This window comes from Megalopta genalis, chromosome 2 (assembly GCF_051020955.1).
Source record: "Megalopta genalis isolate 19385.01 chromosome 2, iyMegGena1_principal, whole genome shotgun sequence".
Lineage (NCBI taxonomy): Eukaryota > Metazoa > Arthropoda > Insecta > Hymenoptera > Halictidae > Megalopta > Megalopta genalis.
Genome location: NC_135014.1, coordinates 3,126,252 through 3,142,243, shown reverse-complemented (window position 1 = coordinate 3,142,243; position 15,992 = coordinate 3,126,252). Strand labels below are relative to the sequence as shown.

The 15,992-nt window shown below is 40.1% G+C and overlaps 2 protein-coding genes across 2 annotated transcripts in view; both read right to left on the bottom strand.

The window, feature by feature from the left end:
* Window positions 1-15,992, bottom strand: part of LOC117217738 (PRL-1 phosphatase) — a 95,779-nt gene that overhangs the window by 35,826 nt on the left and 43,961 nt on the right. The window lies entirely within an intron of this gene.
* Window positions 9,760-10,080, bottom strand: LOC143258899 (uncharacterized). The gene has a single exon (XM_076519428.1). The coding sequence runs from the start codon at window positions 10,078-10,080 to the stop codon at window positions 9,760-9,762; it is 321 nt and encodes a 106-aa protein (XP_076375543.1).

Genomic DNA, 15,992 nt, shown 5'->3' with positions numbered 1-15,992 from the left:
ATTTCGGCGCGACGTCCCACGCCCGCTGCCCTGCCAATTCTAAATAGTTTGCATAAACAACGAGATAACACGTTGCAAAACAGGCCCGGATCGCTGCCTGCCGTTTCTCGAAATTCCGGAATGCCTTCGAATTTACTCGTCGTCGTCCGATGGCGTAAAACGCATTTCGTGCATTTTTCGACCGCGAATGTAATTTCCGAAAACACGACGAATTTTATCGACGGCCGGAAAAATCGTTTGCAAAATAATTGCTTTTTAAGTCCTTTAACGCACAGATTTTTCGAAAAAGACCGGCCAAGAAAAATCGATTTTTTTTTTTATGTAAAGAAACACAATTTAGAACATTGTCTTGGCAAAAAAATAAAAATGAAAATACAAAAATAATCAAAATTTTAATTTTAATTTTGGATTTTGATCCACATCGCAGAGAAGAGCCGAATATTGCAATGTTACACGTACATCGACCTTTTTTTATCTTTCTTTTCGAATTGCTATTTCGGAAAAAATATTTTTATCAGTAAAAATATTTATTTATACTTTTGCAACATAAATCATAATAATAATAATAATAATAATAATAATAATAATAATAATACTGCGCTTTTGTTCCATGGAAAAAGGCTATATTTTATTCTTGAATAAATAAATGTTATAGCTTGCAATCCCATGTAAATGATAAATATCAATAAAACGATTTTTTTTCTTTGCTTTCACGTCGTTACTATTCAATTCTCGATTATATTCGAGCGTGAAAGATTACAGCAGCATAAAATACAACGCCGCTCGAATTATCTCGAATGTGCACAGTTTGGCCTGTTTAGCGCGCTCGAATTAACTCGAGCGTACAAGTTAAGGGGTTAAAGTGTCCAGTCGCGAGTCAAGGGGTTAATTTCGCCGATTCGATCGGCACCCGATCGTCGATCGTCGCGAGGCTAATTCCGTCGGACGATCGATCCGTCGAGCTTCTCGCGAGCATTTTTCTCCGGCGCGGCACGCCGATCCGGGGCGTTTCGCAGGAAATAACGAGAGGGAAAAACGATGCATAATTCATCGCGACGATGCAGGAGATGGTCGGCCGGCAACGAGGGCGTTCTGTATTCAAGAAAGTCTTCCTGCCCGATCTAAAAATAATTCCCTCGCCGAACAACTGTCTCTCTAGTTATTGTACGCCGTTATTTTAACGAGTCGACGACTAGGCGAATTTCGCAACGGCGGCCGTGCAGCAGCGCGTCGCGTGGGCGAGACGGGGCTTTTAATGCGCCCCGGCGCTCCGGGATCGTCAAACGTCGGCGAGAAGGAGAGATAACGCGCTATCAATCGAGCCAATGATTCCGACGTTTCTTCGCCGAATTAAGCGTTTCGGCGAACCCTTTGGCCCGCGCGATCTCACAATTACCGAGCTAAATTTAATACTTCTCTCATTTGGCTGACAGAGAGAGAGAGAGAGAGAGAGAGAGAGAGAGAGAGAGAGAGAGAGAACAGATGAAATGAAATAATAATAAAATAATAATAACTTTATTTATGAAAATGGGATTAATCTTTTGTTACAATGAGAGAGAGAGAGAGAGAGAGAGAGAGAGAGAGAGAGAACAGATGAAATGAAATAATAATAAAATAATAATAACTTTATTTATGAAAATGGGATTAATCTTTTGTTACAATGAGAGAGAGAGAGAGAGAGAGAGAGAGAGAGAGAGAGAGAGAGGAGTAGACGAGAACAGATGAAATGAAATAATAATAAAATAATAATAACTTTATTTATGAAAATGGGATTAATCTTTTGTTACAATGAGAGAGAGAGAGAGAGAGAGAGAGAGAGAGAGAGAGAGAGAGAGAGAGAGATCTTATCCGACTCGCGTTGAATAACGCGAACATCGCCGCATAATCGCTGCATTATCGTTGCGTAAACTTAGTTCGATGGAAAACGAGATTAATTCGAGCACCACGTTTAATGGATTATTAATAAACACAGAGTTTACGCGTTCGCGGGTTGCGCAACTGTTCCGCGCAGAAACGAACTACAACTTTTAACAAGGATTAACGAAGTTCTGCCATTGGCTCCGACCGCTCCTCAACTTGCCCCGATTTTTTAACGGTCCCGGTGTGCTCCGTGAAATAATCCGTGGAAGTAAACAATCGCGGCGCCGAACGATGCGCGGCTCCAATTAAACGAAATCCTGTTCGGACGCCAACTATCGGGACTGTTCGACCAACAATCTTTCAGAAACAATGGGAAACGCGCAACCTGTTCGTTATTTGACTCGACCGCGGATTTCGTAACAAAAGTCGCGGATCGAAGCTGTAAACGGTCGAACGACTGAAACGATGGAAATATGAAAATTCTGTTCGACTGTTTCTCGGTGGTTCGGATTCGATCGAATATTTTCCCAATTAGAGTGCAATTTTTCCTGTGGAATAACAATGATCTGCAGTTTTTGCTAAAGGTGAGTGCCAACCCTGCGAACATCAGATGCCAGTGATTTTTAACCCTTTGCACTCGAAACCACATTAACTGTAAATTTAAATTAACTCTTTTGACTTACGGTATTTTCATTTTAGCGACAAAGTGCATTTTATGCACACGAAATCGAGTCTTTGCGACTCGTACAACAGGTAGACTTTTAACAATTCTTTATACCTAAGCTTTGATATTATAAAAATTATCTTGGAACGTGGTGTAACAATTTTAGTGGTGCCTCGGAGTCAAAATTCGAGTGCAAAGAGTTAAGTTAGAATTTCGAAAATGCTTTCGAAGCATTTTCTCGCGACAATAATTCAAATACGTAGAAATCAATCTCGTATATATATTTTTTACTTGGAAAAGCAATTATTATCCTTGCGAAAACATATCGTCGGCATTGGAAAAAAGCAATGGAATGGACTTCACGTTCCGATGATTTCTTCGAGTGAAAGAAATTATTCTCTTAAATAAAGAATATACAGGGCGTCCCAAAAATGTCTCGCAATCCGAAAGTGGTGGGTTCCTCAGGTCATTCGAAGCAACTTTTTCCTTTACAAAAATTTTCTCCGAGGCACCGTTAACGAGTTATCAACGAAAAACAGTGACCAATGAGAGGCGAGCTCGGCTGGCCCGAGGCGACCGAGCCAATGAGCGGAACTGAGCTGCGTGCGCTGGTTGGCTGGGCCGCCTCGCGTCAGCCGTACTCGATTCTTATTGGTCGCTGTTTTTCGTTAATAACTCGTTAACGGTGCCTCGGAGAACATTTTTGTAAAGGAAGAAGTTGCTTCAAATGATCCGAGGAACCCGCCACTTCCGGGTTGCGAGACATTTTTGGGGCACCCTGTATATTCATAGAATGAATTTCTACAGATTTGAAGTTGCCGCGAGAAGTGCCACAGGGGTACATTCAAAATTCTATCTTACAAATTACCGTTAGCTGAGACCGTTCAAAGGGTTGACCGCCCTCGAATGGATCGAAGATGAGACGAATTCTTTAAACGTGGCTCGTTGTTTCGCATCGGATCCGTTCGTTCGCTCCACGGAAATGCAAAGAAATTGCGCATCCTGGAAACGCGTCTCGCCGAAACGAAAGAAGCTCTTGCACCTCGCCAGAAAATATTCGGGCTATGCGGATGCAGTTTAAACGCGAAATCGCGAGGTATGCAAGAACGAAGCGTTATAAAAGCGTAGAAGCCCCGGCCGGAGGGATTGCGTTTTCCAGGGAGCCGACTCTCGATCAACCGGTGCACACAATCGACTGGCACCGATACACATGCATACATACATACCGGTCCTTATCGTTTCGGAACCGTTTATGTCGGATTTTCCAGCGCGTGCATCGTAATTCCATTCGGATCGGAATCAACCTCTCGCGATGTGCAATCGCAGAGAGACCGGAATCCTGTTTCGCGGTCTGGGATACCTCGGGATATGGATTAACGCTGCTTATAGGCTCTTTTACGAGCGGCAACATGCCGGGGAACATGTGCCAGGGGGAGGGGGGATTGCAAAAAAAAAACCAGCAGCTTAGCCGGTGGCCGACCGATCGGGTAGATCTATCATTTTGACCTGAGGAACGCTTTTTTCTCTGTAGAACTTCTTATTTCTATAGAGTACAACATAATTATAATAACATGCACTAATTTTTGAAGTCTTTTATTTCCCATTATTACGGTTATTTGTGTTCGGGATTTCCGAAAGTGCCTCTACCAGCCATAAAATTATTTTATTAGAACACTTAGCCGATCAATCGGGTAGATCTACCACTTTGACCTGAGGAACGCTTCTTTCTCTATAGAGCTTCTTATTTCTGTAGAGTACAACATATAATAAAATGCACATCGGCATACCAACATCACACCCCCTTAGAAATCGAAATGCTACCTACACCCCACTCTCACGACTTTCTCGAATATATAAGACTCCGCTCAACTTGCAAATATTAGTGTAGAAGCCAAGCTCCTTGCTGTGACTCTCAACAAGTGGTGTGAAACGAAGTATAGAAAAAATATCCCTAAAAATGTCCAGAAACATGAGTGACAATTCAAGTGACGAGTTGTTTATGGACACACTATCAGACTGTTCTGAAGACATTGATCTACTGATAAGCGATTGTGAAGTTGACGCCAATAATAGCACCATCGTTCCCATATGTCAGACTAATCGACGAATCCTTTTTGAGTGAATCGGAAGATGATTCCGCCGATGACTCGGAATCAAATGTTATCGCCAATGGCGTCGATGATTGGACAGAAGATGATATTAGAGTTGAACCGAAGCATATGGTCGAACTGCATGCATCAACACAATGCCTGAACATCACGATATATTACTGCTTTTTTGTTCCATATTTGAGTTACGTTATTTATCCGTCACCTTTACTGTCCTTAATTTTCTGACTCTATTACCTATACTTTTTGAATAACCATTAAAAAATAATTATTATAAACTTTTAAATTCGAATTTTGTACAAGCAATATGTGAAATCGTTGAACGAAATTGTTACCGTAAGATATAATTGATCGCATAAATAATTTTCGGACGTTTCCGATTTCAAATAGCGAATTTCAGTCCGTGCTACCTCAGAAAAATGCGCGGTGGACAGCGCAGTTTGGCTTTCCCGAGCGCGGTGGAAACTGTACAGGTCTCTGTGGCACGTGCGGTCGGCTAAGTGTTAAACGCACGATGCCCGCCGGAATTAAACCGATATTTTGTCCGCGAGCGAACCAATCAGTGGTCGTACCTCGTCTCCGGTAATTATTCAATTTGTTCTCCTTCTGTGCACCGTGCAAAAGAAAAGGATTAAAGAAATATTGCAGGATTTTATTGCGTTATTTTGTTCTATAAAGTATCGTACAACGTATGGTTTTAATTAATTCCAAAAAGGCAGCGGTCAGTATGCTGGTGACGACTTAAATTTTTTATTTCTAATTTCTTGCCACGATTCGGAGGCAATTAGGGGGCCACGTGACACGATTCGGAGGCAATTTGGAGGCCACGTGACACGAACATAGCACAGAAAAGTGGATATAAATTGTCCAACTTCGAGTGACGATAACTCCTCGAAAAATTACTTTAGGACGATGACTCTGTTTTTAAATTAAAGCTTGAAACCTTGACTTTAAGACACTGTACTATAAATTTTAAGTTCGACGCACCCTAACCCCTGTAACCCTTTAAATGCGAAGCCATGTTTGTGATATCGAAAATTGCCAAGTTCGACGAAATGCGCATTGATCAGTTTCGACTGACGATAGCTCCGTGAAAAATCGTCGCAGGATGATCACTCTTCTTTTAAATTAAAGCTTGAAACCTCTACTTTAAGAGGCTATTTCTGGATCTTATGTTCCGCGCAACCACGCCACCATAACCCTTTAAATGCGAGGCCATGTTCGTCACACTGAATATCGCCGAGTTCGATGAATTGCACGGACTTTGGACAATTTTTGTCCGAGATGCCATTTGCAGCGGACGAACGATTGTCTTCCGTAGCAATAAATTGCACGGGTGTAGGACTAGCACAGGAAACTTCAGAGCGACCCGAAATTCGGTGTTTCCGGGAGAAATTGCTGTACATCCAGCTGTGTACATTTTGGTAAAATCACCGTTCCGTTAAAACGGACCATTGAGCTATGAAACTCGGGCATGACCGACTGGAAAACCGCGCGAAATTATTACGGACGAATGGCAAAAATTATCCGCAACGATGGACTGAACGTAAGCGACGAAGCAATCGGAGGGCTACGCGCGCGGTTCGCTATCGGCGATCGAAGACGTTGCTCGTTTCCTGTTCGTTGCCTTTCACGGATTCGTCGTGACGCGACGCGGCCGGAGATAACCCGAAATTCTGATAAGGAAATCGTCTGCAAATAGATCGAGAGGTGCTCGATAAAACGAGCGATACGATCTCGTTACGCTAATTTTGTGAACGGCCTCGAACCGATCATTCTTTCTCGAACGCGCGGCCTATCTTTGGTTCGCGGTAAACGCGAACTCGAGGCGAGTTGAAACATGGATTACAGCTACAATTTTTATCAATCTGCCAGAATTCGAAGTTGGCCGTTGTTAGGACTGCTTCGAGGAAATATTTATCTGAGATTATTATCCGAATGAATTCCTTTTGGTCGAATGATTCATTGTTTGTCATGAATTATTCATACTTTTTGTTCGAATATTTTTTATTCGAATATTTTTTATTCAAATAATTCCCTTATTCAAATATCGTTTATTCGAATAATTTCTTTATTAGAATATTTTGTATTCAAATAATTCCTTCATTCGAATATTTTTTATATTCAAATAATTCCTTTATTCGAATATTTTCTATTCAAATAATTCTTTCTTTATTTAAATCGAATATTTCATTCGAATAATTCATCATTTGTCATAAATTATTCTTCCTGTTTATTCGAATATTTTTTTATTCAAATAATTCTTTATTCAAGTGATTCTTCTTTACTTGAATAGTTCTTTATTTATTTTAATCGAATGTTTCATTCGAATAATTCATTATACTTCAAGAATTATCATACTTATTCGAATGATTCTTTATTAGAATTGTTGAGGAGATTATTTGAAATAAAAGAGTGTAGAATGAAACACACATAAATAACTATATTTAAGAAAGAAGTGAAGTAAACACTGTGTAGAAGCGCACAGTATGAGAGTACTGAAGAACCTGAGAGGCCTGGGCGACAACGCATGTTTTTATACCTGTGTACTCTCCTCAAGCATATGGAAAGCCCGCACTTCAGGATGTGGAGGCTTCCCAAGACTCAAGAAATTACTTCTTGCTTCAACACTCCCCTTAAAGCTCTACATCCTTATCTTACAATGAAAGAATTCATTCCACAATCTCTCTTATACTTATAAGGCCTAATTTCCTACTTAAGCTAATATATCTCGGTTTCGCTAGTGCTTTCGTGAATATATCGGCTATTTGTTCTTCACTTGTGACATACATCAAATCAATTTCACCTTTTTTATACAAATCACGCACAAAGTGGTACTTAACCACTTGACATACGAATAAAATGTGCATCGACGCGTCCGAAGAATACTATTTAATTTGGCTCAACTGGACACTCATGTACAAGCTCAGAAACAGGGCCTTTTCTTTTTAAAGTTACATTGCTATATAACATTCAATAGGGTTGAAGTATAGTGTTAGTGTACAACAATTAACACGTTCCCTGCCAGACCGTTTTTTGAAGACTTTCCGTTCAAGCCGCGTGGGGCGTATGCGCCCCACGCTTTACATTTGTATTATTTTGTTTCTGCCGTATGCTTTACAATAATTAAAATAGTGCAAAAATCATAATTATCAAGGAAAGGTTGTATAGTTTAACATGCATAACACAGCAAACCAATAAATTTATTTTTCTAGGAATTACTTTAACAAATACCTGGCTGATCATTATTATGCCAAGCGAGTTGCATCCTCACATATAATTTTTTTTATCATGCCTATATTAGTTTAAAATATAACATTTTAGTTAAATTCAAGTTTGTATGCGATTACAAAGGGATGTTACGATGAACTTTGTTAAAACATGGCAAACATAAGTGTGGTTTATCCACACAACTATCGCAGAATGTTACAACTTTTACAGTACTATAGAACTATAAATCAATCCCAGCTTCAGTGAAGCAGTAAGTATTGTGTCAACGACACGCGAATAAATGACTGATCGGAATAAGAGAAATGCAGTTAAAACAAGTTACAGTAAAGAAAAATTGCCCATCACGCCGCGTGGGGCGTATACGCCCCACGATTAAATGAGGGCATCAGCAATAGTATTAAGATGTCCATAATTGACTGCATAATGAATTTTTAAAAAATTCTTCATTTTACAATGATAATACCAAATGGCTTGAACGGACAGTTCAGCGTGGGGCGTATACGCCCCACGCGGCAGGGAACGTGTTAATAATTTTGCGATTTACAGGCTTCTCGACTAAAATCCACGTCTCATTTTCGCGTAAGGCATTTATTTCTTCTTCCATAGCATTAATCCAAAATTCCTTCTCCTTACAAGTAATTGCTTCATTATAATCGACAGGTAATTTCTCTGCGCGAAAAGTGGTCGGACAACCGTAAAATTCTGTCCGTTTAATCGTTTTCCTATCACGAAGTTGCATTACATTATCATTTTCGATCGAAAATTGCAGAGGCTGTTGCGCTTCATCTGTACTATTATTAATATTGACTTTGAGTTTTGTATTTCTAAAACTAACTTCATTGTCATGTACAACTGGATCTTTCGCAATCTTCTCACCTTTTTTAACCCTTTGCACTCGGGTGGCGACTCTGAGGCGCCACTAAAAATTGCTATACTATTTTTCAAAATAATTGTAATAGTATCAGACTCGTTTATATCTAAAAAGAACTCTTAAAATTGCAAGTTTCGTACTTGTCAATAGGCTTTCATATGCACAAATCGCAATAAGTCATATAAAATGGAAACACCGTAGGTCAGAAAATATGTTTAAAATATAATTAACCCTAGAAAGATAACCATATGACAACGTACGTAAAAGATAACCATACGCTTCAGAGGCGCATGCTTTTCTAAGGCGTCAATTTTATACTAACAATGGATATTTATTTAAGTTAATCTAGTCATTTTAAAGGTTTGGCATTATTGTAAAAATAAAATGCATTTATATTATATTTTTTTATATTTTAAGTAATTTTAAACTTAAATCACTAGACCTCTATGAAAAATTAACAAAAATCAACAGTCTTCGCAGGCGCCTCTGCGACGTAGGTTATCTTTCTCGGGTTAAAATAGCTTCGAGTGCAAAGGGTTAAATGTATCTATATCGATTTTGTTTGCTGTTAATCTCTCGGGTTTAAATAGTACATCGCGTCTCAAAACAACGTCTCCTAATCTTGGCACAAATACCCGATATCCTTTGCAATTTTCAATATACCCAACTAGGTACCCTTTTACTGCTTTCCTGTCGAGCTTCCTCCTTTTTTGAAACGGTACATGTACAAAGCATTCCGTCCCAAAAACTTTCAAATTTTCTCTATCCACCTGTTTTGAAGGTCCCGTTCTGTTTATGACATACGCAGCCTGTGTTCATCGCTTCAGCCCATAACAACAAAGGTAATTCCGATTTTGAATATAACATTGACCTTGCAGCCTCGACTATATAGTTCGATTTTCCCGTTCTGCGACACCATTCTGCTGAGGTGCAACATATCGGACATTTCTGATTTTTGCCGCATAAAGTAAATTTGCCTAAATCCAGAGTAATATCATCTTTAAGAATTAAAAAATACTGTTTTTTCACATAGTCCCAGACTTCATATCATAAACTGTATTGAGTTTCCTCCACATTTCTTGAGCAGTTGTACAACTCAGGAGTAAATTAAGAGGTTTCTTCTCTACTGAAGTAACTATCAACTCACGAGCTACTTTATCAGCCTTTAAAAACCTTTGTAATTTTGCTTCATAATCCGGCGAATTCTCAATCGGACGCTGTAGCCTTCCTTCGCACATATCAAGTGTATCATCGTCATCCTCGAGCAATGTACGGATAACGAAGCGCCATTGCAACCAATTATCACTGTCGCGAAGCTTTTCTACTTTTAAACTCATCGACTCCATTTTTTTTTCTTTTTTAAATTATGCACAATTCACTTCCTTTTAATCGAGTTATTTACACTGATATACTTTGTAATAACCTGGGCTCATAACCTGTTGAGGGGGTTATTTGAAATAAAAGAGTGTAAAATGAGACACACGTAAATAACTATATTTAAGAAGTGAAGGAAACACTCTGTGTAGAAGCGCACAGTATGAGAGTACTGAAGAATCTGAGAGGCCTGGGCGACAACGCATGTTTTTATACCTGTGTACTCTCCTCAAGCATATGGAAAGCCCGCACTTCAGGATGTGGAGACTTTCCAAGACTCAAGAAATTACTTCTTTTGCTTCAACAAGAATAATTCGAAGAATTCTTTATTAGAATAATTCGAAGAATTCTGTATTCGAATAATTCAAAGAATTCTGTATTCGAAAGATTCTGTATTCGAATAATTCAAAGAATTCTGTATTCGAAAGATTCTTTATTCGAATAATTCCAAGAATTCTGTATTCGAAAGATTCTGTATTCGAATAATTCAAAGAATTCTGTATTCGAAAGATTCTTTATTCGAATAATTCAAAGAATTTTGTATTCGAAAGATTCTGTATTCGAATAATTCAAAGAATTCCGTATTCGAAAGATTCTTTATTCGAATAATTCAAAGAATTCTGTATTCGAAAGATTCTGTATTCGAATAATTCAAAGAATTCCGTATTCGAAAGATTCTTTATTCGAATAATTCAAAGAATTCTGTATTCGAAAGATTCTTTATTCGAATAATTCAAAGAATTCTGTATTCGAAAGATTCTTTATTCGAATAATTCAAAGAATTCTGTATTCGAAAGATTCTTTATTCGAATAATTCAAAGAATTCTGTATTCGAAAGATTCTTTATTCGAATAATTCAAAGAATTCTGTATTCGAATAATTCGAAAAAGTAATGCGAAAGAAAGAAATCGATAAACAATGACTTTATATTCTATCATCTCCATTCGAACGAATTATATTCCATACGAGTTCCCGTACAAATAGATTCTCATTCGAACAGAAATCCGCGATCAGTGCGGTCGAACGTTGCAGAATATTTCGGGCATTGGCGCAAGGGTCGAGAAGTATTTTGCATAAGTTAGAGATCGAGGATCGAGAGCATAGGCGGGATGGGCTCGAAAAATAATAGAACCGGACGACCCGTGCCGTTTCCGCCCATTCCGCAGAATTCTATTGCGGCTCGTCTCGCGGAGGCATAAAGGAGAATCGGCGTGCTCCTCCGAGTTCTCGAGGTCTCGATATACTCAGCCTCAAGTGCGCGATGAAAGTAGTCCAATCGATGTGTGTGCTTTGATGTAGCGCGGAAGGAAGGTTAAAAAGTGGTCGAAGGTGAAAGTCTCCGGTGGACGACGTTCGGCAAATTTCTCGCGTCTGAATTTACAGCGGATCGTTCGCCGTGCAAGCACGATCTCCGGCGGTATCCGGAGCAGCTTATGCGAGTCTCCTCGTTCACCCTCGATCGCGAATTTTATTCGAATTCGAACACCTACGAAATTTTTTCGCGATACAGCGCACTGAAATTCATTCGAAAGAAGAACGTTCGACGATGCGACGTTTCAACAAGTGCCGTTTAAAATAATTGGTAAAACGGTATACTTTATGAGGGAAAAAAAAACGTTCGATGTATTTTTAGAGTGTTCTTTTTACGGCGGAATGCGTTAACGCGAGACAGAATTTTTTACCGAATTTGTCGAGGACATTCGAAGATCATTCTAATTCTTTCAGATGGATTTTGACACTGTCGAATAAATTTTATTGTCGAATAAAATCATTTCAATGTCGCACTGTCGAATAAAATTCGATCTGGACAGAGATTTCGTTCGAACAAGAATTCGTTCGAATTTGACTTTATTCGACTTTTATATTAATAGGAATTCGTACGGAAAATAATCGATTTCAATAGAAATGACAGAATACGAAGAATTCCTTCTTTCTTTCGCCACGAAGAAAAATGGCGTAAAAATTAAATTGGCATGTGTATCAACAGATAAGATCAGAAAAAGGATGACGGTGTAAAGAGTGAAACCCTTTAATCCAGTACATTCTTTAAATTCAGTAAAATATGTTTACGCAGCAAGGCGCGCATTCCTGTTTAAATAATAACTTCGCCTCCGAGGCGAATAAACCGTCCCTTAAAACTCGCATTAAAGACCGCGAGGAAATTCGATGAAGTTCCACGGGAGAGGAAGCAGATTATGTCCGCGTGGCCCGTGGTGGTTACAGGAAACGGTGCGGAGAACTGTTACTCTGCATAAAGATCCGCAGTCAATTAGCATCGCGGCGGGGCTGCTGCTCTAGCAGACCGCCACGGTCTGAAAAACGAGGTATCCGGCCGACAGCTGACGGAACGGCGAAACGAGCAATTGGAAAATATTAATTGCAACGGACTGGTTTCCGAGGCTCTGAATCGATAGCACGTGTCCCCCGCGCATATACACGCACTTGAAACGGTCCGCGGGCGGCGACAGGCGTTACGATCGTCGGTGTTTCGTAACAGTGACCAATAATGTCGGCCAAGGTAGTTACTCTCCGGGGAACGTTGATTTAGAGATCGATTTTGTCCCGCTGCTAAGCAACTTCGGATTACCATAAATGAGAAATACACGCGAGCCAGATGGTGAAACAATGGCTCCGCCCTCTCTCGGCCATTATTTCCAATCGCGAAAGCTCGTTTCTTAACCCTTTGCAGTCGAAGCTATTTTAATTCGAAATCCAAAACATGTTTTCTGATCTCCGGCATTTCCATCTTATACAGCAATTTTTGTCCCAAGAATGTCTGGCAATCCGGAAATGGCGGGTTCCTCGGATCATTTGAAGCAGCTTCTTCCTTTGCAAAAATGTTCTCCGAGGCACCGTTAACGAGTTATTCACGAAAAAACAGTGACCAATAAGAATCGACTACGGCTGACGCGAGGCGGCCCAGCCAACCAGCGCGCGAAGCCCGGTTCCGCTCATTGGCTCGGTCGCCTCGCGCCAGCCGAGCTCGCCTCTCATTGGTCACTGTTTTTCGTTAATAACTCGTTAACGGTGCCTCGGAGAACATTTTTGTAAAGGAAGAAGTTGCTTCGAATGACCTGAGGAACCCGCCTACTTTCGGATTGCGAGGCATTTTTGGGACACACTGTATAATTCAGTACGATTTATTCGTACGAAATTGAGCCTATTGGCACGTAGAATACTTGCAATTTTAACCATTTTTTTTACATATGAACTAATTCCACGCTGTTACAATTATTTAGAAAAATAGTATAGCAATTTTTAGCGGCACCTCCGAGTCGCCACTCGAGTGCAAAGAGTTAACCGGCCGCCGGGCGAAAAAACCGTGAAACCTTCTCCTGTGTAGGAACCGAATAACTCTTTCCTGGCAGGCGTGCAAAGCGTCGAATTTCTTTCGATCGACGTTTTCCAACAAACAGGATTCCTTTCGACCGCGGCAACTGCGTCTTGCCGCCATTGCCGCGTGTAATACGAGCAAAGCGAGAATTGTTTTCGACTATTAATAGATCGCTAGACGTCGTTAGAATGTAATTACATACTTGATCCCGTCAATCACGGTCGATTCGAATCGTGCTACCCTGAAGCAGAGTACGAGCAGAATTTTATTCCGCGGACGGATGAAGGAAATAGTATTTTATTCGTCGCTTTGTTTCGTTTAATCGTGGAACGATCTGTTTCGATGATCATTTATTCAATTGAAAATTTCATTCGACACTGTAAAAGAAGAATTCATTTGAATTTGAATTTAATCGAAGAGGAATTCGCACGGGGAATAATCGATTCCAATAGAAATGATGGAATGTGAAGTTTTTTTTTCATAGTTGATCGATTTATTTCTTCTATATCACTTTTTTCGAATTATTCGAACAAAGAATTAGTCGAATATTGAATGTTTGAGTTACTCGAATCATTCGAATGCTGAATTATTCGTGTAAATAGATAGGCGGATTTCGAATGAATTATTCGACAAAAATATATATACAAAATTATTCGAATAATGAATCATACGAATATTGAATTATTCGAATAAAGAATGTTTCGAATATTGAATTATTCGAATAAAGAATTATTCGAATAAAGAATCATTCGAATAAAGAATTATTCGAATAAAGAATCATTGGAATAAAGAATCATTCGAATAAAGAATCATTCGAATAAAGAATCATTCGAATATTGAATTATTCGAACAAAGAGTCATTCGAATATTGAATTATTCGAATAAAGAATCATTCGAATATTGAATTACTCGAACAAAGAATCATTCGTATATTGAATTATTCGAATAAAATAAATAAAGAACCATTCGAATGAAATAAACAAAGAATTACAAGAATACTGAATCATTTAAACTGAATATTGAATTATTCGAACAAATAGATAGAATAATTTCTGACGATTAACGAATTATTCGAAAAAATTAATATTCCATCGAATGCAAGCAGAACTCGAAACTTGCACGAATTCCAGTGCCCCGTGCCATGTCCCCGGTGTAAAATTTTCGGATAACTGTCGTCGAAGTATGCGTAAAACTTCGTCGAGTCTTCGGCGATGGTGTTTTCCGAAGCGGGGCGACAGAAAAGTTTTCGGCCGGCCAATTTAGAAAGTTTTCCGAAGTTAAAATTAGAGTAAGGACGGCACCGGGTAAAGGTTGTCCGGCGTGTCCCGCGTGTTGCGCATGCATCAGAAACGCATAAAAATCCGCAGTCCGCCCTTAGCCGGTCGCGGGTAAAGCGGGAGAGGGGGACGCCTTCTAAACTATGACATTCGGGTGCACGCAACGTCGACGCGGGAATATCTATCAGTCTTGCGCGATGCAACGGCCGGCCACGCGAAACTATGCAACCTTATGCAACGGCATGCAATAGCGTGCAATCGGCGAAGGGTCTGGTTTGACCCGCGCGCGGCCCGCCGCGCGTCCTCGAGCCGCTCGGTGACTCACCCTCCCGCGCGAGCACGCTTTCTCCTCGATTATCTTTCCTCCTCTCTGTGGAAGCGTCGCGACGACACGAGGCTCGAGGGCCGTCCGCGAACGGTCCGAGAGCGCGTCTCCCCGTGATTTATGGACGGGGATGATCGATAGATCGGCGCGAAGACGCGCCGAATTTATCTTCCGACGGGCTCGTCCGCGCGGCGATCCACCGGCAGAAGTCGATAAAAGGGAAGCGGACCGCTTAATATTTCACCGGGCCGAAGTCGGTCTTGCAGAGAACAGATTGCGATTTGAATGACGGGGGGGGGGGGGGGGGGGCGCGAAACCGCGGAAAATTGCGGCTGTCGGGGGAAATTATGATTTTGACGGAACCCCGCGTCTCGGAATAGACGAGCATCCCGGCCTCGAGCTGGTCGGTTCACCGTCTTATATTCTTCGTCGTGGGCGACGACGACGACGGCTGGGATCTTCTCTGTTCATGATCGAACGCTGCAGAGATATGTTAGGCAGTCGAGGAAATTGTTCGTCGATCTCGCGATAAACAGTTTCGCGAAAGCAATTAACGCTTCCGCGACCGCATCGGAAACCTCAGAAATTTCATAAAGGTTGAACATTTTTGTCGTCGAAATTAAAATTGCGAAGCATCCTTATATGGCCTGGATTACTTATTCAACTTTCGTACATCTTGCAAATGTTGATAAAATTTAGAAATTATAAGGTCGATTAGCGTAAAGATTAATTTTTTAACAACACTGTTAGTTGTTACTGTCACTGTTAATTAACACTACTTTCTGTGAGAAATTTTGTTTGTAAGTTTCTTTACTGAAGCATATATTTATAATAAAAATTGTACAGAGTATGAGTAAATTTAATATTATTATTACTAATATTATTTTTTATATATGATATATAAATAAAATATTATATATAATAAATAATATATATATAATATATTCA